We start from the raw sequence: 22,905 nt of genomic DNA, 5'->3' as shown, positions 1-22,905 counted from the left end.
ACCTGAGATGTGATTGTTGTGAAGCACTTCGGTCGGCTGAGGTTGCTGTAAATGTGCTGTATAAATATTAATCTTACTTACTGTAAAGAAATGGACTCAAACGTAATAATTTAATCTTTTTAGTTTTTCTACCTCTTCATCTCTATGCAAAGACTCCTTCAGGTCACTAGATACATGCACCTTCATTTTTCTGTTTTTTTTTTTCATTTTTCTTTTTCTAAGATAAGTAATCATTTTTCAGCGTTTTTAAAACCAGCTCATGCTTCCCTACATCCATTGTTTCAAATTCCTTTGCATATATTCCCATCAGGTGGAGACAATGGGCTATGAACACATTGCTATGCACATATTAAGTAGGCTACAGTACAGCTTCAGCAACCGTTTAATGTTAAAACATACGTCGGACTTAAAGTGAATACAGCACTGTTCAACCTGTTCCCATTTACACACAAAAAAAAAAAAAAACGGATCTTTAGTTTACCAGAAACTTTTTCTTCCACAGTAGGACCTTCAACATTTCGGTAAGCTGAGGTGAGCTGGTCCAAACTTTGTGCTGCATTTCTGATCTTTGTTTTTTTGCAAAGCTTTGCCTGGGAAACGTCGTTGAATAATTAAATGTATTTATATTAGGAGCAGAGGCAACGGGCTGCTGCTATACGAGAGCAATCACTGTAAGGCAAGGTTTTACCGCTACTTTAAAACAAAAACTAAATCACAAACATTTCAAGCCTTCTTTAACATATTAGTGATTAAATCAGCCTGCTTAACTGATTGTAAACAACTGCGTCTGTAAATTCCCTGAAGAATATAGATCCTTTAACCTCCTCAGCTAAAGCTCAAAACAACGAGCTCCGTTCAAACTTTATCTGCTGAAAGACTTGCTCTCTCTCACTCTCTCGCAGCCTGACCGAACCGCCGACTTGATCTTTCACACGATAGAAAAAGGTGTTTGGCATCTGTGAGCAGCTGGAATAAAATCCTTCCAGTTGTTTCTTGCAGCTTTTGAGCTTCCTCTGACTTTGCAAACATCTCGCTGATGCTTAAAATAGCCTCTTTAGGACAAAACGCAGGTCTGGTTAGCGTCGACAGGGTGCAATCACCGTCACTGGATGCTGTTGCCTCCACCTCCCGCTGCTTCCCTGTGCACCAGGCTGCTGGAGAAATAATAGATGAGGGGATTGAGGCAGCAGTTGAAGCTGGCCAGCGAGAGGACCACCGGGTGCACCGTCTTGGTCAGCCTGACCAGGCCACAGTGGGGCAGCAGCTTCACGTGCGTCAGGGTGTATCCCAGCAGGTTGACGTGATAGGGCAGGAAGCACAGCAGGTAGACGCCCAGCACCCAGTAAATGATTTTAAGGGTCTGCCGACGACTGCGGCGCTGGCGGAGGCAGCGCTTCCTCGATTTGCGGAGCACGCTCAGCACTTTGCAGTAGCTGTAGACGAGCACGAGAGTGGGCAACAGAAAGGAGCCCAGAACCAAGCCCAGAGAGACCAGGATGAAGGTCCTGTGGCGCAGGGAGGACGGGTTGAGAAGGCATGGCTGGTTTTGACGAGACGCCGCCAGACGCAGCAGCGGCAGACTGACGCTGAGTCCCAGCACCACGCACCATATCCCCGCGCTCACCGCCAGCGCGACGCGCTGCCTGCGCAGGGCCGGCGCCAGAGGGTGCACCACGGCGAAGTACCGGTCCACAGCGATGCACACCAGGAAGAAGATCCCCCCGTACAAGCTGATGTACTTGAGGATGAAGGTGATCTGGCAGAAGGCGGCTCCGGGAGTCCAGCCGGCCAGGTCGCCGGTCCTAGTCCAAGCCCGGGCCTTCTGGTGGTAGTAGTAGATTCTCATGGGCAGAGAGATGACAAAAAACATGTCGGCGAAGGACAGGCTGGCCATGTAAACGGCCGTGCTGTTCATGGCGCACGCAGAGGCGCAGAGTCTGCGCAGAGCCAGGCCGTTGGTGGCCAGCCCCAGCAGGAAGATGATGCCGTAGGACACCTGGTAGAAGGTGAAGCGGTAGCTGGTGTCCACCGTGCAGTTGGACAACGCCGGCTTCGCGTTCCCCTCCAGGTCCGTTATGTTCCACAGCTCCATGCCTCAGGACGGCTGCGCTCTCATGTCCGGCGGGGAGCCTTCTCCACTGGCCGAGATATTATACCTGTGGCGAGTTGGGACAAATTAAAGCGAGACATTTAAACGGACGTCGTTTTTGCTTAAGTGGCTCCCATAAATCCTCCTTGAGCTGACGTGGTCAGATATATCCAGCCAATAAACTTTGGAAGCCAGCCTTTTCCTAATAAAATAGGTAAACACTCGATGTCATTACATCCAGAGTGAACAATAGCAGCAGCTCTCAGTCTTTCGCTATTTACACATTAAACATCTCGTAAAGTTTATGCTGGATTGAGATGGTCAGCTGTTTTTAATTTAGGATGTTGGTGAGCAAACACGTCGTCGGGCATCTTTCTGACGGCGTTATGACTGTAAGCACTTCTTATTGGTGTTTACTCTGCGTTATGAGACCTTTTTGGTATCTGCTCAGTGGAGCCGCTTCGCTTAGTTTCAGCTCAAAAGATTACGCTTGCTTTAAAACGGGGCCAGTGAAAACTCACGGCAGGGATGTAAAATATATTGTAAGTTTACCGTGATCATAATTCACATAGGAACCACTTTGTCTGCAAGTAAATGTTCGCTAAATATTTAGGCAGCGTGCGTTTAAGAGCTCCAAGCCTGTAATATATATGATGACACTTGTTGTTTAATGCAGCATAAATAATTTTGAAGATAAGAAGGTGGTACTTTGGGTAGGTTATCAAAAAAACACTTCTAAATGTATTAATTAAAGAGACTTTTCCAATAAAGCCTCATTGTTTTAGATGGAAATAATAAAATTCATCTTATTCTAATAGCAGGAGAAACTAAACTAGTCAATATCTGGGGTCTTGGTTTGCTGCGAACCCAAAGCAAAAAGAGATTAACTTGATTTAGAAGTAATTTTGTTATTGTGTATTGTTCAAATATCGCATGTTTCCCTAACCCCAGGTGGCCTTAACTCACGCTAACATCTTCATAACGTATATACAGTAATTTTCAATATATTAGAATATGCATGTCTAAGAGGCTTGTTCCTCAGATTAAAAGTGCCGTTTGGTAAAACAACAACCTTTAAGCCGATTATTAAATAGAATTTACAATTTCTGCATTTAAAATGCTGCTTTTTTTATTGGTCTAATATTCTAATATTAAATGCTGTATTATTAGTTGGAGGTGGAGAAAAAAAATCATAATTAACAGAAATAAAGGCTTTATATCATCACCAGCCTGTGTTAATATATATTGTTTCCTTAAGTGAATTGAGTTTCTGAAATAAATGAACTATTCAATAATATTCTAATTTATTGAATATGACTGTATACTGTATATCATGAGTTATGATAAAATAATAGGGGGAGGCCTTCTGCTCCCTGAGGGATGGGTTGAATGCAAAGGACATGTTTATTTTGAATGTATGTTGTAATAACATTATTATTATTATTATTATTATTATTATTATTATTATTATTAAAAAAAAATAACTTTAGAGTATAAACACTGGTTGAACTGTATACCACCAATCTTACTATATTGAAAATAAGTTATCATTTATTGTAAGTTATTTGATTGTAATTCTTTTCATTGCATTAACATGACATTTTGACTTTTAAGTAAATGTGACTGTGTTTTAATCGGCCTATATCAATTTATGGGCTAGGATTTTATTGCTCTTATTTTGATTAATTACAGAAAAACAATGTTGCATTAAAAAAAGCAACACATTGTGGACGGTTTACACATATACTGTCTGAATTAGGTTTTAAATGAGGAAATACAAGATGTCGGAGTCGAAGCGAATGCAGAGAGTGCAGGATGCTCTGAGTCATGCGTCGCACCCTTTGCATTGTGTGTTTTGCAGCCCTGTTTAATCACAGGGTTGCATGAATAAAGAGCGCTGAATGACACTAGTGTAGGTGGAGTAGAGCAGTATCTTTGAGTCGGTTTCAGTGCTACTGAGCCCTAAAACGTATAAGTTAAAAGATCTGCTGTCACACCCTGTTATTTTGGCTGTAACCCAGAAAATTATTTTATTATTTTGCTTTCTTTAAGTTTTGTTTTTATCGTCGCTTATACAAGAATGATAAAGATGGCTGCGTCTACCAGGGCTCATTCAGCATTCAACATATTTGTGTACACCATTAGTTTAAATCTATAAAAGGTTGCCATTTTTTATTCACATTTCCCCTTTTTTTTCAATGTTAAATTTCACTACTCTCAAAAAGGACATGACCCCAGTAATCCACTGTGTGCTGGATTGAGCTGTTGTGGACTTCCAGTTAGGAGGGAGTTTAGCAATCACAGAAGTGCAGGCAGTGTTTTACTTTCATTCTGCCGTTTGGTGGTTATTCCGGGATCTGGCTGGAGAAGAGGCGTGGCAAATAGGATGTAAAGTTTCATTTCCACTAAGACGCAGTGGGCATATTGACTAGAAATGCCGAGCCTTTTCCACAATATATATATTTTTTGAAGAGGGTCAAATACAGTTGCTGGTTTAGATGCCCTGAAACACGTGTCAAACTCAAGGCCCGCGGGCCGAATCCGGCCCGTCAATGCAATTTGTCCGGCCCTCAAGAGCCAAAAAAGGCATATCATGTTATAAAGTAGAGGCACATATCCTTTTAAATTGTATAAAGTGGCTAAAACTGTGCCTCCTGTAGTGAATGTTTTTTAACATGTAGCAACAGCATCCTGCCACTAGATGTCAGTTTTCCCACAACACATTAAAACAACCCAGAAACGTCCAAAAAGAAAGAAAGTGATGTAGAATGATGAGTTTTAAGTGTAACTCATGCCAATATCAACTTTTTGCATATAAACTGAGCCTAAGGGCGCTACTTTATCTTACTGTGCATTTGTTAATATTTCTATGTGAACTGAAATGAAATTGTGAAATCAAACATATCATCTATACATGTGCAACCGTCCCTCTTAATGACTTCATGATGCCAAAGTGGCCCAATGTAGAAATGAGTTTGAGACCCCTGCTCTAAGAGATTTTGATCGTAACTGCATCTGAATGTCTTTGGTTGGATGAATGAAATCAAAGCCTGAGCAATCCAGTTTTCACTAAATGAGGTTAGAACCTGCTGAACATCTCCATAACCCAAATGTTACAGGTTTATTTGCTGATTCAACCATCAACAGAAGTTTATCTCAGTTGAAAAACGTTTTATTCTGTCAAGCATTTTATAAAATATGATTCATTGATTACCCAAATTTTTTTAAAAATAATAACAATAATAACATTTGTGAACAATTAATCAAGGGGTTTTACAGTCAAGCTAAAATTGAACACGACTTGCAAACTTTCAGTCTTCCTATACTTGGTAAAATTGATATTATGATCCAGAAATTACAATCAAATTTCTTCCACCGTCTAATTAAATGACATAGTTATATAAAAATCTCTATGGTAGACTCTGTACTCTCTGTTGCCTGAGCTGAATAGAAATGGGTAATTCAGTGAAACTCACCGGTCTCCAGCCCGGCAGGGTGAAAAGCAGCGAGCTGTTCCTGGGCAGCTGTTAGTCCGCGCTGCATCAGTGCACATGCTGCTGATCTCCGCGCCACACATCAGGATCGCTCCCTTTCTCTCTTCCTTTCCCCGGTCTACTCCCACCCTCCATCCCTGCACACTGGAATATTTCCCTGTGTAGTTTAAAGATTTATGTCATTTAGAAAGCTTTAAACATCCCGATCTCCAGCTTATTAAACTGCAGCGTCATTAGTGTTTTATTAAAGTCAGATTGCCTCATTAACTCATGCAGTTAGTTATATTTACAGCTGAACGTGCTTTAGAAGTGAATGAAAAGACTTATTAGGTTTATTTCTGTCCAGCTGATAGATGAAGAGCAACAAGAAGTTGCTGCAATCAAACATCCCTATAAGCCAATGATGGAGCAAAAGTTCCCCAGAGACTCGGCTAACTAGCAGAAACAGAACAAATTATTCCATCTTATCCAAAGCATTTATCTAATATTTTCATTACAACAAAATCTCAAACTCAAATACTTTTGATTTAATCATTTGTGGACAGAGGAGAGAAAAGGGGAACTTTTTGAGGTTCCCCCTCCAAATTACCTGAAATGCAGTGGAAAATCAATACAGCATTTCACATAAAGAGCGTCACACTAACAAAGCTGCTGCTGGTGGTGTGATGATCTGCTGCGGACCTGGAGAACCTGCTGTAATTGATGGAGCTATGTACTTTTTATTTTTTTTATTAAAGGAAATCCATCAGGAGGCAGTCTGACCATCAGTTTGTGATATTTAACTAAAGCGCCACACATTATTGCGCTTCCCTGTATGCTGGTTTGGATAAATCGCCTCCAAGCCACACAAAATGCAGCGGCCAAACTACCAACCCATTCCTTCGGTGACCGATGGATTTTAGGATTCGTTTTAAAAGTTTTCACACTAACACGCAGATTATTAAACAGCCTGACTCCACATTACTTATCCAATTTTCTCTCAAAATATCTACAGCTGCTCGTTGGCTTCACTCAGACACTCAGACTCAAACCAAACTTTATTTATAATGCGACTTCTTCACCTAGTGACCAAAGTGTTGTACTGGTCTATAAAACAAGGGAATAAGAACATAAAATAAACAATAAAATGCAACATCTACAGTAAAAAAATAGCCAGGGTCTCCTGCCCAAGTGGAGTTAGAAGCCAAGGCTTTTAAAGATTATTCTTTTCCATCCTTAGTTATTGGAAGGTCTCTCCACTGTTTGGGGGCTGCAAAAAAAGCTCCGTCTCCTCGGCTCACTAGACGAGCAGCAGCAGGTTATCCCACCTCAGAGTCCTGCTGGGAAACGTCTGTGTAAAAGCTCCGATAAGTAAGGGAGCGGCCGAGTGTTTAAACATTTAAAAACCAAGAGTAAGATCTTTAAAAACAATCCTAAAAAGTACAGGCAGCCAGTGCAGGGAGGCCAACGTGGGGGTAATACGCCGACCTCGTCTATGTGCAACCATGCTTGCACATACTCATACCCGGGAGCAACTTACAGAGGCAAATCAACCACGGGGAAAACATGCAAACTACATTTAGAGAGGTGACAAGAAAGACTGTCAGTTATCGCAAATGTGTGATCTTGGGTTGTTCTTTTTTTTTTTTTTTAAAAGCAAAATAGTTGCGCGGCAGCTGCAACCTTCCCCGCTTTGTTTTGGGAAGGAAGGCTTTCTGCTGAAGAGACGTGTTTTTGCTCGCATGTTTTGGTTTCTCCGTCACCGGAGACTATGAGTCTGCTCTTGTTTTCCGCAGACCCTCAGGCCAAGGCGTTCAACTGAAATGCGGTAATGCTGCGTCTTGCCCTGCACAGCTTTTACAAGGGGGAGCAAAAATGTCACAGGTGTTGAAGCTCTGTATCCTGTTAGCAAACATCTGTGGTTTCTCCGGCATGTAACCGAGCTGCAGATGTATATGGTCTGTATCAGCTTTCAAATATTTGCGTGTTAAGATTTTTGACAGAATTTAAATGTGACGTTTGCAGAACTTGGTCTCTACACGCTCCTTTCTAAGGGTCATTAAGACGTGCAGATACAAGTTTATTACATTCTTGTCTGCTTTTTGCAGAAATTACAGATAAGACATAAATGTTTGCACTATTTGCTGCAGCTATGAGTCAATGAACACACCCGAAACATGCATTTCAAAGCTACAGACCCAACAGCTCTGTTGTGGCTAATCCCTCTGGGATTTGATCTTAAGCGAATCTTAAGAACAAAGTATGAGAAAATGAAGAAAGAAATCTGAAAATAACAGTGTTTCCAGAATTGATTCCTTTTTCCATTGTCTGAATGTATCCACGCCTCTATGCATACATCCACACGGCCATGCCTCCATGTGAGATGCATCCATTTCGTCTGCAGGCTCCATTTTAAAGCCTGGCTCTGCCACCAAAATTCCTTCCATAAATTCACCGTAATCTTTTGGGATTATTCATTTAAAACTGGTGTAAAAAGAACTGAGAGTCCTGGAAAGTTGAGTCCGTAAAAGTTTTGAGCCCCAGGAACGTAATCTGGTATTTACAAATAAGAGAAATGGAGAAACAGCTGATCAATTTCCAGCAGCGTATTCAGCAAACGAGAAGTCCGTTTTAACTCAAACATTTTAAAAAAAGTCATTATTTTTATTTACTAGTATGTAAATAACAGTTGATTACAGAATATGCTATTCTATAAAGTGCATCACAAAATATGTGAATGACTACAAACTGCTAAAAAAAAGCACCTTAAAGAGCAATGATACTGATTCAGCTTTAATAAATAGGATTTCAGACACAATGTAATTTGTGCAACAATTACTTAGAGACCCTAAACTGGGCATTATAGACTCATTTCAACATTCACAGGTTGTTATATCGTTGCAGCACTCCTGTTTTATTGCTGCATGGAGATCGTCATCTTTAATCTCGAGTCCAAACTCTGTTTTGTCCTGATGAAGGGAGTAACTCCTCAATAATGTTTTTGTCTGGAGTTTCAGTCACTTTGCTTTAATTCAAGTTTCACCAGCCATGGTCGTTGGAGAATTACTCACGTCCCTTGGCAGAACCGTCATCAGGCTGTGGACTCATTGTCATTTACTCTGAGTCCCTTGCTCCTCAGTAAGTAGCTCTTGGTTATCATACTTGGACTGTTTTGTGAGCTTTCTCCGTGCACCGTGTCGAGTAGTCGCACCCTGTTGTACCAAGCGATCGACTTTCGCTTGATGGAGTTCTTTATCGTCTCTGAGGTGAAGTAGTAAATGACGGGATCAAAGCAGCAGTTGGTCACCGCTATGCAGAGAGCTATGGGGTAGATGGTCCTGACCACATACTCCGCCTGGCACCCCTTTAGGACCTTGGAGCGCACCAGGGTGTAGAAGATCAGGTTCACGTTGTAGGGGATGAAACAGAAGCAGAAGACGAGCAGATGCACGACGATCATCCTCAAGATCTTGGCCTTGTTGAGGCTCCCTCCGCGACTGATGGTTGTGGGACTCCTCAGTGTCCTCAGCACCATCACAGAGCAAAACACGTTGATCGCCAGCGGCAGGATGAAGCCCACGGTCTCAATGAAAATCACCACCCTCGACAGCTCGGCCTTCCACTGATTTTTCGAGTAATTCTCGAAGCAGAAGTTGGTGGAGTTGGAGGAAGAGTCTGTGTTGTTTGAGGACGTGTCCAGCAGGATGCCGGTGGGTATGCTGCCACAGAGGACCATCACCCACACCGCCAGGCAGGCCAGCCGGGCGTTCCTCTTCGTGCGGATCCCCTGCGACCGGAACGGGTGGACGATGGCCAGGAAGCGGTCCATGCTGATGCAGGTGAGGAAGAGGATGCTGCCGTACATGTTGGTGTAGAACAGGGACACGGAGATCTTGCAGAGGACGCTGCCGAACACCCAGTCCCTTTTGATGAAGTAGGCGATCCGAAAGGGCAGGCTCAGGACGAAGAGAGTGTCCGAGACCACGAGGTTCAACATGTACGTGGTGGTCTCATTCCTCGTGTTCAACGTGCAGAGGAAGATGTACGCCGCCATGGCGTTGAATAAAAGTCCCACTGCAAACACCAGGGTAAATATCACGCTGTACAGATGGTACTTAAACTCATCGTTCTTTTCACAATGGCTTAGAGTGGGATTGCTCATGTTTAAATCCATCTACTTTATGTTTTGTCCTCTGGTTCGCGCTCAACGGCAGGGAAATGTTAAAGAAACTTCACCCAGCAGCTTCCAAAGTTACTTTCTCTTGTCTTCGGAAATCTTTCCAGTGTCCTATTGTCCACCCGTAGTTAAAAAAAAAAGGAAAGGAAAAAAAAAGGGAGAGCTGTTTAGTGTCTTCTCATTCTTCTCTTTCGGTGGAGAGCTTTAATTCCTCAGAAAGGGGAGTCATGTGTTGCTCCTCAGCGCCGTGAACTGTCGAATGGCTCTTTCCCTCGCGTGTTCTCCCGTCTGTTCCAGCTACCACCCTCAGGGCACACAGTTAGCCCCACTCCCCGTTTACTGTAAATCAGACAAGCACACGGCTGTCTGCACAGATGAAAGTCATGCGAAGAACTGATTGGACGGCTAGGAGACAGGGAGGAGCCTTCACCTGGAGCCAAAGTCCACCCTCTGATACTTTTGCTTTGCAAGTTTAAAAATGAGCACCAACACATTTGAAAACCTAGCTTTTGCATGTTTTGTAATTAATTTTTTCTGTGTTATCACAGAGATAAAAGCCACACTTCTGTTTTTTTTTAACAGAGGAAATGGTGTACTGCCGATTTCAAGCAGATTTGAGGTTAAAGATGCATAGATGTGTTGTCTAAAGACCTCCAAACCAAAATTACATACAAAATCTGATAAAAATGTGGCTGCAGTGGCATCGAAACGTCTCACTCAATAATGTTGAAGTCATCAAACGGCGGGCAATTGAGAAATGTCAGTGGCGTCAGCAGGGTGTTGGTTGCATGTCAAAGAATGTTCTCACGGCATGTCTGTGCGTGCAGGAACTATTTTTCTTCCCACACGCTAAACCTCGGCTTCCTTTTCCTATGTATGGGGCTGGGTACCGTGGGTGCCTCCGTAAACTGGAACAAGTAGTCTTCATGAAATGAACAAGTTTTAAGACTAGGCAGTGGGTAACCATAGTTAACCACTGTCAGTAACACACACACACACACACACACACACACACACACACACACACACACACACACACACACACAGGGGAGTGTCTTATGTCAACATGATAGGAGAAACGAATGTTATCGGATTCTAGATATCATTTATGAGGGTTGTTGGAGGGGTGGGGGGGGGGGGGGTTGTTCAGGGAAATTATGTGATGCCCAACAGTAACTATAATATCTTAATTCTCACTATGACTGATATTGATCAAAGCTACAAGTACAAAGATAAGCTGCACACATTGGAAATCCTCTGCATGGCATATTTCTTTCTCAATAATGGCAATAAACATATCTGTAAATTGACTGTTATTTACTCAAAAATCTTTTCTCACACAACAGCAAGGGTTTGACGAATTTAGGCGCATTTAGCCGTTGTTTGCAACTTTTTTTTTTTTTTTTTTTACTTTTTTGACGATGCAGTTTTTCCAAAAGCATAATTTGGACTGCTATGTCCATCCCAAAATGAGTCATTTTTATTTTTATCTTTTGTTCCGTTTGGGGACGTTTGTCCGGGACAGCTGACTGCGTCCAGGTTTCCACCGTCTGATCCAAAATGCTGTCCTCAGATCCAAGGAGGCTGGCGACGATGTTTAAGAACAATCCAGGAATCATCAAGACTAACGCCTGCTATGACTCTAAAAACTGTGGGAACACCAGTGTTACGGTCCACAGTGGCGCTAGTTTTATATTCTTTTGAACTGGGAGGATGTTAGGGCTGCTCGATTATTGCAAACAAGATAGTCACGATTATTTTTTATTGAAATTGAGATCTCGATTATTTAACAAGATTCTTCATCAACTTTGATAACCGGAGTTTATTGAACACAATCAATGGTTGTTAAACAATGTCTTCCTTAGGATTTCAAACATTTTTGAAAGCAAAAATTAGACAAATAAAGACAAAGTTGTTGGCCTCTCTCAGGAGTGACTAACTACTGATTAATGGCTTTCATCGGCACCGCGGTGAAGACCCAACACATGACGGCAGCGCTTCAAATCGCGCCGTTGGATCAGACATTTTATTGTTTATGAAATCGGAGGGGTTTTGATATTTTCAAAGCAGTCCGTGACGGACGAGGATCAAGTCGGAAGATTTAGCTGTAATTAACTGGAATCTTGTGTCTGCTCTACAAAAGAAAAATACCGCAGGGTTCATCCTGTATTAGAGACAAGGAAGCAGCATAGAGAATATCATGATTTGTGTGTGGAGCCCACTCTGCGCTGCAGCTACGATAACACAGCAGGGTTTGCACACTATCGCTACTTGTTCGACGTCTGTTTCTGCGCACCCATAATGTTTCCACACCACTGAAGACGTTTTCTCTCTTTTCTACCAACGGCTCTCTTTTTCTGGCCATTATCCTGACGTCTTTAGCCTCGCTCAACTTTTCAGTCTCGCTCCTGAAGCGTTTATAACTCGCGCTGAAGGAAATTAAACCGGTTGGGGCTGTGCGAGGATTCGCGTCACACAACAGCACGAGAGTCAACTACGAAGGACCAAAGATCGATCATTATGATCGTTACAAATCCAAATCATAGTCTAGATAAATATCTGATTAAGCAACCAGACCTAGAGGATGTTGGCTGCTCCAAAATTAACACCTTTTAGGTTGTAGACGCAAAATTAAGGCCTTCGGGAGAGGAGTTGTAGTGTCAGTGTGGTGGATTATAAGGCGTTGTTATCGTAAAGCTTTACAAAATGATTAATGTCGAATCAAAACAGCATGTACGCCTTTCCAGAGCTGGAGTTGGAAGTGCTGGAAGTCTTTCCAAGTATGTGCAATGTGGTTCTGTGTTTGATATATAACATGCTTTCTTCTGACTCAAGATAGGATTGTCTGGGGTGAACGCAGGTTTCTAGGACACCACAGGTGCCAAGATAACCATCTGGCACCCAGATGCCCTTTTAGTTTTCACCTTCATTGCCCTTGCAATGGATTCGACACTTAATCACTACCGGTTTACAGGGAAGCATCATTGCACCAATGAACTCTTTCTTTGCATTGTGCTGGACACAAAACCTCTCTGCTTCCAAACTGCGTAAAACACCAATGCGCGTAATGCTGAGTCTGTGTACATGTTTGCTGCTTTTCCTTTTGCCAGTCTCTAAGCTTCAGTTAAAGCCTTCAGCTCTGCTAATTGTGCGGCGCATGGCTGGTCACAACTTCCTGCTGTGACCATAACAAAGTTACCACCTTCCTGTTCAGTTACTGCCAATCCTGCAAGTGGTCTCTGAAACATGAGCCGTCAACACAATGGTGTTACTTCTGCATCCATCAGTAGCGTCGACTGTTGGTCAGGTCCTCGCCTCGGGCATTTCATCGTCTCTGCAACACATTCATGTCATTCTCCCTCGCAGTCGAGGTGAGTAGTTAATGTCAGCGTATGTCTTAAAGCGGTCAGAAACCCTTTTTTTGTTGCACCGTGTGAAATGGTTTTTCCATTCTGACAGTAGTAAATACATTATGTATTCAGAAAAACGAGGTTTAAAAAGTCGATCTCTGTTAAAGCTGCAGGCCTGTAAAAACCGACCAATCACTCCCATTCTCACCGAAGAGCAGTGATTAGTCAGTTTTGTTCCTGCGCTCACCCTCCTCTCTCCTTCAGGTTCCCGGAGTATCACCTTATCTATCGGTTTTCCCACATGCCAATCATTCTGACACGATCGCCTAACACCAGTGTGTGACTCGTTCCTTGTTAGTTTACACTTGCTGGCTGCGCATGTGCGCTTCTAGTGCTTATGTATCTGGTTAGCTTAGCGGTTAGCTTTGTTGTTAGCTCTGCTGCTCTCACCGTAGACTTACCTGCACAGGTGAAAGTCACCGTAGACTTACGGCAGATTTAATTAACCCTACATCTAAGTCGTGTCTTCACTTCAACTGATCTTTGACATATTTTAACAGGTCCTCCAAGATTGGATATCCTCTAAAAGAGCCTCATCTTTAGCCCTGAACTGTTTGGTCAACTGGTACTTAAACCACCTGTGGTTTTGATTTCATTGATGCTACACACACAATTTTAAGCATTGTTGAGAGATGAATGGATTTTTCTGTTGGTTCCCATTTTGATGTGGTTGAAGCTTTCATCACAGGACCAAGGTCTTTTGCATAAAAATGTTTATGTACAAACAAAGTTGTGTGTGTGTGTGTGGGGACTCAGGAACATTGTACCATTCAGAAATGAAGTAATTTGTTTGGCAACAACAATGTCGTGGGACACAAGATCAACCGTTTTTCTTTGTGTTGCATCATCCTAAAGTTCTTCAAAATGTTTTTTTTTTTTTTTTTTTATGTCATAGAACATCGTGCAGCTGTAATCTGGGGTTTGGCCTTTCAGCTTCTGGAATCTGGGTTTGAATAAAACCCCAGTTTGAGAATATTTCTTCAGCCGGGCCACAGATCTCCCATAACCAATAAACTTTAGCTTCATGAGGCTGCATGTATGTTTGAAGATCCAGACCTTCTTTACAAGCCCAGATGGGTGCCCCAATTTTTTTATTTTCAGTTTACACAATGCATCTCTCCCCAGGAAATGAACCGGTGTTTGATCTGAAACTGGAATTGGTATTTAAGTCCTTCTCATCTGTTGCCAGTCGTACAGGAACCTTCAATTTAAGAAGTTTAGTTCTTGTGAACCCTACTGTTGGTATACATTTATCAGACATGCGGGAAACAATCTAAAGATTTAGGTTTTTTTTTTTTTTTTGACACGATGATAAAAGTGAATGTTTGTGGGAGGCAAAGTGAGGCTTTTGAACCTAAGAGCACCGTTTTGACTGCATAGTGGTGGTAGCGTCATGCTGTTGGGCTCTTAAACCTCATCTCAGATCTTCAGATTCCAAATAGATTCTAAAACTGGTTTGGGAATGGATGAAACAGGGTCACACTCAGCTCCAGAGGAAGCCCTGACCTCATCCCTACTAAAATAGTTTTGTGAGCAAAGCTTTAAAACCTAATGTGTGGCAATAAACGGCAATAAAGTAACAGTAATTCAGTAAATGTGGTCCAGAGGTATCGTTGATGGCAATAACACTCTTAGGGTTTTAATACTTTGAATGTATTCAAAACCATTGGTGTACATGGATAAACAAAACTTTTTTCTGACGGTGGGATTCATTGCCAAAACAATTTATGACGTTATTACGAAACAGTTTAACCTAATAATACAGACTGCACAACTTTACCAGAGGGCGAGTCGGGATTCCTCGATTAGATTAAACTGAGCACAACATGTTTTCGCATGCAGACACATTTTTAGAGCCACGCTATCTTTGTGATTTACTTTCTGCTTGAAATGTACTGGTGTGAGTACCGTTAATCAGTGGGAGGTGCTTTAACAGACGGCAGCTCTTTCCGTGAGACGGCTAAACGTGCACGAAGTTGAAAGCAAATACCGACGCTTGTGTCTCTGCAGGGCTCCCCGCTGTTCGAGCTCCTGCAGCAGGAGCATGCGAGCGCAGCAGCAGAGCCGGTGGAGACCACAGCCAGTTTCAGCCAACCGCTGCAGCACAACCACACCGCCGCTGACCTGTGAGTTTATCGCCTCTCCGCTCCGACGTTCAGTTCTCACCAAACGGTATCAGAGTATCAGTAAACAGAATCTGATTAGGAGGCACCGAAAACTTTCACTCTGTTTTGAAACCGTTCTGGATCATGAATCTCAAAAAGAAATCTGTAAGTTCTGAGTCATTCTGAGCTGGCGCTCTACGTAGCTCTGAAGCTACATTTGTGTTTGGGCTTTCCATGAAGAGGAACAGTCTCTACTCTGTGTTGTTTGGCTGACTGGTTCTACTGCCTGCTGTGTTGCATTATTATTCTTTTTTTTACAGATATCTCTCCCCTGTGCGCCAAGGCTTGCGGGTCTTGCCTTCCGATTCCCCGGCCACGCCCCCCCAGCAGCCCACCGCCTCTCAGTCCAGCTCCCAGGCCCCCTGCCAAGCTCCAAGGCAGCCGAAATCCAACTCCCTCAGTCTTTTCTATAAGAAATGTGAGATCTGTTTACTTTTTTTTTTTTTTTTATCCTTGGTATTGTTTTATAAAGATGACTACAGTTCTCCTATGATAGCAAATTTCAACCTTTTGCAGATATCAGCACAGATTGCAATGCCTCCATTTGGAAAAGATTTTGTTTCAAAGTCCATCCAGTAAGGCTGATCCATAGAGCCGACTTGTTACTGCTATAAAAGTGGGAATACAACTATAAAGAAAGAAAATGTGGTACCACCTTGTTTCACCATAGGAATGCTGTGTTCTGGCTGATTAGTTGCTATTCTCCTCACGCAGTGTTCTGCATGTAGACTTTTGGTCTAAATCTCATTTTTAGAGCGCCTTTGTTTACGTATTAAAAGCACATCCTGGACAAAACGCTGCGCCTGAGATGAAAGTGCAAACATGTCAACAGCTAGTTGACTTCTAAAACAAGTTGGCTGCAGTGCAATTTTTTTATTTAGGGGCGTCCAGGTAATAGGAGCCGATCACCAATGCATGGCACACCTTTCACGTTTTCATTCAAAGAGATTATCAAAACAATCATTTTTATTTTAAGTCAGTTTTTTTTTTTTTTTTTTTTTTTTCTAATTTTGGTCTTATAAGTGAAACCCACTAAAACGTATGAGGGTTGTTTTTGTTGTTGTAATGTGAATTTCGGTTCACCAACAACAATGTGCGGTTGCTGGTTTGGCACAGATTCTCACCACCAACCGAACATGTTTCTGTCTTCGTAGTGTACCGCCTGGCCTATACGAGGCTAAAGACACTCTGCTCCTACCTGCTGTCCTCTCACCCTGAACTGGAGCCTATAATATGGACCCTGTTCCAGTACACCCTGCAGCACGAGTACGAGCTGATGAGAGACCGCCACCTGGACCAGGTGCTCAAGCTGTGCAAACTTCCCTTTATCGGTTTCTGTCTCATAACTAGCTTAGATCTTCCAACTGATATCTCACCAACTTCCTCTTATATGTGTGTTTTTTTTTCCTTTCCTCTCTCTTTTGTCAGCTGATGATGTCAGCCATGTACGCCATATGCAAAGTGAAGAGCGTCGACCTGCGCTTCAAGTCCATTGTCTCGGCCTACAAGAACATGGCCAACACCAACCAGGAGGTGACGCAGCCTGACGGAAAAAAACGCACCGACTGCCAAGAGGCAAACTGCTTTTAAGGTTAACGTCGCAGCTCGTTAAAACTCTGAACCATTGCTCTGATTCCTGCAGACCTTTAAGAACGTGCTGATCACCGAAGGCCACTATGACTCCATCATCGTCTTCTACAACCAAGTATTCATGCAGAAGTTGAAAACGAATATCCTGCAACATGCGTCCACCAAGGTAAAACGCCTAAAGCGGCAATTACAGCAACCGTTTACACAGATGTGCTCAGGAAACCCATTAAATGTTGCTTCTACTGTTTTTTTTGTCTTTTCTTTAGCCGCCTCCGCCCTCTCCGATCCCTCAAATGCCTCGCAGCCCATACAAGTTCCCCAACTCTCCTCTGCGCGTGCCTGGGAGCAACAACGTCTACATCTCCCCTCTGAAGAACTCCCGCATGTCTCCGGGTATCATGACTCCTCGCTCCAGGTCAGTCCTGCCCGTTCTTGGGTAATTTCAAATAAAGCACTAAGAATGCAGGCATAATTTTTTTTAATGCATTTCTATGTCTTGTCTTTACAGAATGCTGGTGTCCATTGGCGAATCGTTTGGGGTAAGCAGCTATCAGATGTTTTTTGCCGTGTTGTACAGTCAACCGTTAACCTTTTTTACATTTTGTCTCAATACAACCACAAACTTTTATGCATTTGAGGTCGTATGTGATGATAGACTTGGCGCAAAGCAGTGTGTAGTGAAGCAAAAGGAAAATCACATGTGGTTTTAAAAAGCTTTTAACAAATCTAAAACAGTTTCTCTGCTCCTCCAGTCTAAAAAATGCCTTCCACCTGATGTCTGCATTATTGACACTTTCCAAATCCTGTCTTAAAGTCGGAATCTTTTCACGTCAATTCAGATCAGTTTCTCAACAAATGTTATCTCAGTGTTTTTTACTGAACACATATTTAATCAATTCCTCACAATCATGGAGGTTTAAACTCAGTTGCATGCAGTCCTATGGTACTGTAGTTACAAAAGACTGCTGTCAAGTTCAGCTTACTATGCTAATTAGTAAAAGTTTTTTTTATCTAAGGAAACCTGACAGATTTCATGGAGTCCGACTTTGCAGTAATCATCTGGCTTCAATGGACATGTCGAGTGCGTTATCTTTGGCCCAATTTTGCCTTTTTTATTGTAAGGGTACCTTGAGTGATCTGAAAGGTGCCTTTAAATATAATAATCATCATTATTAGGACTAAAATACGATGTAACCAGCTGCCTTCAGAAGTCACCTAATTGGTCAATATGCAAACTCAATGTAATCTCAGTACAAACCCGTCTGTTCTGTAAAGGCCTCCGAGGTTTCTCAGATAATATTAGTGAACAAGCAGCATCCTGAAGACCAAGGAGCACAGCAGGCAGGTCAGGGAGAAAGTTGGTGAGTTGATAAAAAAAAAGGGGGGGGGGGGGTTTACGTTACAAACAATAATTCCAGCTTTGAGCTCCTCGTCACGATCCATGTACGTCACACAGCAACCATCTAGAAGAAGACCCTCTAGACCAATACTGCAGGATGGACCAACGCTGCTTATCGTCCTGGACAAACAATCCCCATGGTGCTGACTGTATCCCGCTGAAGGGATGTTTGTTTCTACCAGGGAAGGGAAGCTGTTCGGAGTCAATGAGGGGCAGGGTGGAGCTGAATACAGAGCAAGAAAACCTGTCGGAGGCTGCAGAAGACGAGAGACTAGGGTTCATGCAGGTTCATCCTGCAGCAGGGCACCTCTTCTTCACATACTCACTATTCAAACTCCAGCTCGCTACGGAGCCGCACGAGACGGAGCCAGTTTTATACCCCGCAACTTCAGAGCTGCTGAGCTCAGGTATTCTGGGTGGCGTCACAAAACACTTTTCAGTCAGTAGCAATACATGTATGTAATATAAGCAAAATTCTATGCTTGTATTTCATCAAAAGTGCAGAAAATTGTCAAAATAATGACTAGGATATGTAGATAGAACTAACTCTGAAACGGTTGATTAGCAAAAAAAAAAAAGTTGATTTGGGGTTGAGTTACCGTTCAAAAGACTTGAAAGTCAAAGTTGAGGCACTTTCCATCCAATCCAACTGAACTCTCCATGTTTTGTGGAGAACGGGCAACACTTTCAATCTGTTTCCTGCAAAGCCGGCAGAGACAGGCCTGCCGCTGTAGGAGCAGCATTGACTGGGGACTGAATCCTATTGAAAGGTACGCTTTGCAGATAGTTATTTGTTAAAAACGTTTGAAAACCACGCATCCTTTTACTTTACAATTATGTACAGCTTTGTGCCGGCCTCTCAGATGAAATGGCAATAAAATACATTGACATTTGTGCTTGTAAAGTGACAAAATTTGAAAGATTTCAAAGGCATTTAAAGACTCTTGCAAGGCTTTTTAAAGTCCCCATCAGCCATCCCTCGTCAGTGCCGTCGGTTTTTCATTCCCCTCTCTCTCTTTTTTGGCCCTTTTCCGTGTCTGCAGCTGAGCAATCGCTTCCAGAAGATCAACCAGATGGTCAACAGCAGCGAACGCTCCCACAAGAGGACGATGGACTCAGGCTCCACTCTGAAGCCTCTGAAGAGGCTTCGCTTCGACATGGACGGTCAGGATGAAGCCGACGGCAGGTTGGTGTCAAATGCGTTCTAGCAGCTGCGTTCAGTAAATTCACCCCTGCTATACTAATAAAAGTCGCTGTTATGCTTTTAATATAATAAACTAAATATACCATTATACAACTGGCCTCATGGATCTAGTAAATATTAAAAGGAAACAATGTTTTTTTTGTTACTGTGTGGACGGTTAAATTATTCCAGAGCATGAAAAACTATTTGTGTTTTCTGGCAAATCAATTCAACAAAATTAAACTTTAGCATAGCGTTCACTGTGTATTAACGTCAAGCTTATTTATTTCATCCAGCAAACCTGGAGGAGATTCAACCCTGATACAGAAACTTACAGAGATGAGTAAGTGAAAGTGGCTTTCGGTTTCCGTTTTTGTTTTTGACTGCTGCATATTGCTGCAGCCCCTTTTGGTTTGGTTTTTGTGTGTTTCTCGTCACGTTTGGTTGTTTATTTTCCACCAGGCTCCACTTGGAGTCGCATGCACGAGCAGAAGATGAAGGAGGACCCCGACACGAGGGAGGAGCCGCAGTGAGGACCGACCTGCACTGTTCGTCACGTTGTGAACACTACTGGTAGCTCAAAGATGGAGGCAGACGTGAATCTTCTCTGTACATTTGATGTGTTTTAGTTTGTATTTAACTTGGCTCAGCCAGCAACCTGAGAATGCAGGAGACTTTCTTGGCTTTTTGTGTTTAGGCTTTTGAGTGTTTTTACCGCGCAATTTTTATTGTAGTTCCTTGGACTTTTGACAACGAACATTCATTTGGTTTTAGCGATCTTAGTTGGCTGCTGTCGAGGAAGCCTTTTGTTTCCCCTTCACCTATGTCAAAAGCCTTGATCATGATGCAGCATTTCCATTGTTAAATCATGGTTGTATAGGAAACAGAGGAAAATGTTTTGCTTTGCAGTTCAAGTCCTAAATTAACAACGCTGCACTCAGTGGGGGTTTTTCACACGGGGGCGTTATGGCTCACCGGCCAAGGCCTTTTCTCAGGGGGCTGCACCAACGCCCAGAGAAAACAAGTTTTCTGGAGTTCCTTTGTGTTTCAAAATTCCTGTTTCGTGCTTAATGAAGTACTTCTCATTGTTAATAAGGTAGCTAGACGGCATCTGGTCATCTTAAGTTCAAAAACCTAAAACTTTTTAAATGGGTTACATCTGAACACTGGACAAAGATTCATTGAATCACTGAGATCCATTCAACCCCTCTTTTGGTTGTAAAAAGAAAAAGAAACATTTCTAATCCTTTTTGACAACCTTTAATTGAGAGTGACGTGGAAACCACAATATTCTGCATTGAATAATTTATGCACAATGATTGCAGATTTTCTAAAAAACGATTTTAATTCATGAAACTCATACACGCACCACACGGGATGCAGAAAGAGGAGCACACCCAGGGCAGCGTGCATGGAGGGAACCGCCTCTGATCGCACACAGCAGGCGGTAAAACATGATGAACAAACAGAGAGGACACAGGAAATCTTTCCATGTGGCGTAAAATGTGCAGCTTTCTGATGTTTGCGGCTCGTTTTTTTTTTTTTTTTTATTTGTAAAAGAACAAATACACTTCAAATGCAAACACTTCCTACTGGATTTAAGCTGAATTATCTTTTAAACACTCCCTTTTTTTTTTTTCCTTTACACTTGTTATATTTGGAAATAGAAGTAAAAGATCTAGAGAGAGGGAGGAATCCATTATTGATCATGTGTAGAAAGAGCATAGAGCAGTATGTTTTGTAAAAATAAATGTGTTTATAGTCTAATCTATTTACTAGGTTCCAGAAGACGGAAACGATGTAGGAAAACATTCAAGTTCTGAGTGCATCTGTTTTTTCATTTGTTGAAAGCTGTTTTTTTTTTTTTTTTCCCTGCTGTGTTGGTTAAACTGATTATTGGAGGAGGGAAAAAAAGGATTGCACAGCTGATTTGATTTCTGGTTTGTGTTTTTCTTGAAATATACCACTTTTCAAACTTTTGCAGGCTTCTTGTTTTCTTTTGTCTTCTTTTGTGATTTTAAAGTTAAAAAAATATATATTTTTACAGTTAAACAATACAGCCTTTTTTCCTTTTCAAGGCAAGGCACATTTATTTGTATAGCACATTTCAGTACAGAGACAATGCAAAGTGCTTTACATGATTAAAATACAGGAAAGAAAAACAATAAAAGCAAGTAGGAATAAAATGTAGAAACAAAATAGAACATGGAAAATTAGAAACTAAAAGCACAACATTAAAACAGTTGGTTTAACAAACTTAAACTTAATGATGTTTAAATTAACAGTTTGACTATAACAGACAAAGGCATCCTAAACAATGTGTTTTTAATCTTAATTTAAAGGACCTCAGGCTTTCAGCACTTTTACAGTTTTCTGGAAGTTTGTTTCAGATAAGTGGAGCATAAGAACTAAATGCTGCTTCTCCTTGTTTAGTTCTGGTTCTAGGTATGCAGAGCAGGCTGGAGCCAGAAGACCTTAATGGTCTGGAGGGTTGATACACTGATAACACGTCTGTGATGTATTTAGGTGCTAAGCCATTTAAGGATTTATAGACTAACAGAAGTATTTTAAAGTCTATCCTCTGAGATACAGGGAGCCAGTGTAAGGACTTTAGAACTGGTGTGATGTGCTCTACTTTCTTAGTCTTAGTGAGGACGCAGGTAGCAGCGTTCTGGATCAGCTGCAGCTGTTTGATCCACTTTTTAGGCAGACCTGTGAAAACACCGTTGCAGAAATTGATTCTACTAAAGATAACGCATGGATTAATTTTTACTATATCCTGCTGAGACATCAGTCCTTTAATCCTGGAAATGCTCTTCAGGTGATAGAAAGGCCGACCTTGTGTAATTGTCTTTAGATGCTTTGGAGGTTCAGGTCTGAGTCCATCACTACTCCAGATTTCGGGCCTGATTAGGTGGTTTTAGCTGAAGCGACTGAAGCTGTGTGCTAACTCTTGATCTCTCCTCTATTGGTCCAAATATTATTACTTCAGTTTTGTTTTGTTATTCAATTGAAGAAATGTTGGCACATCCAGGCATTGATTTCTTCTAGGCATTTACTCAGTGCTTTGAACTGGTCCATAGTCACCTGGTGACATGGTGATGTAGAGTTGTGTGTCATCTGCATAGTTATGGTAGCTGATGTTATTTTTATTATCTGAGCTAGAGGGAGCATGTAGATATTGAATAGGAGGGGACCCAGGATGGACCCTTGGGAAACACCCACATGTGATTTTTGTCATCTCTGATGTAAAGTTACCTACTGACACAAAAAAGTCCCTATCCTTAAGTAGGATTTAAACCAGCCGAGTGCTCCCTGTACCAGAACCAGGCCGACCCAGTTTTCCAGGCGCTCTAACAAAAGGGAGTGATCGACAATATTGAATGCTACACTAAGATCCAACAGAACCAGCACTGTGG

The 22,905-nt window shown here is 42.1% G+C and overlaps 3 protein-coding genes across 4 annotated transcripts in view; 1 reads left to right on the top strand and 2 right to left on the bottom strand.

The window, feature by feature from the left end:
• rb1 (retinoblastoma 1) overlaps positions 1-22,905 on the top strand; it is a 54,873-nt gene that overhangs the window by 10,238 nt on the left and 21,730 nt on the right. The window contains exons 18-27 of one of the 2 annotated variants that reach the window (XR_004931849.1): positions 15,160-15,275; positions 15,575-15,732; positions 16,469-16,614; positions 16,743-16,847; positions 16,957-17,070; positions 17,171-17,319; positions 17,413-17,443; positions 19,347-19,489; positions 19,783-19,829; positions 19,949-20,582. Coding sequence is in view for 1 of the 2 variants with exons in the window: in NM_001309990.1 (NP_001296919.1) it covers positions 15,160-15,275; positions 15,575-15,732; positions 16,469-16,614; positions 16,743-16,847; positions 16,957-17,070; positions 17,171-17,319; positions 17,413-17,443; positions 19,347-19,489; positions 19,783-19,829; positions 19,949-20,019 (1,080 nt within the window). In the remaining variant the exon portion in view is untranslated. 2 annotated transcript variants of the gene reach the window in all.
• LOC118564574 (lysophosphatidic acid receptor 6-like) lies at positions 837-6,279 on the bottom strand. The gene is made up of 2 exons (XM_036143244.1): positions 5,566-6,279; positions 837-2,156 (listed from the first exon to the last, which is right to left on the bottom strand). The coding sequence occupies exon 2, from the start codon at positions 2,090-2,092 to the stop codon at positions 1,103-1,105; it is 990 nt and encodes a 329-aa protein (XP_035999137.1). The 5' UTR covers positions 2,093-2,156; positions 5,566-6,279; the 3' UTR covers positions 837-1,102.
• LOC118564572 (lysophosphatidic acid receptor 6-like) lies at positions 8,212-10,185 on the bottom strand. The gene has a single exon (XM_036143242.1). It carries the CDS (start codon positions 9,734-9,736, stop codon positions 8,654-8,656), a length of 1,083 nt encoding a protein of 360 aa, XP_035999135.1. The 5' UTR covers positions 9,737-10,185; the 3' UTR covers positions 8,212-8,653.

Source organism: Fundulus heteroclitus, chromosome 11 (genome assembly GCF_011125445.2).
Source record: "Fundulus heteroclitus isolate FHET01 chromosome 11, MU-UCD_Fhet_4.1, whole genome shotgun sequence".
Taxonomy (NCBI): Eukaryota; Metazoa; Chordata; class Actinopteri; order Cyprinodontiformes; family Fundulidae; genus Fundulus; species Fundulus heteroclitus.
The sequence above is the reverse complement of the archived record's forward strand: the minus strand, read 5'-3'. Positions and strand labels throughout refer to the sequence as shown.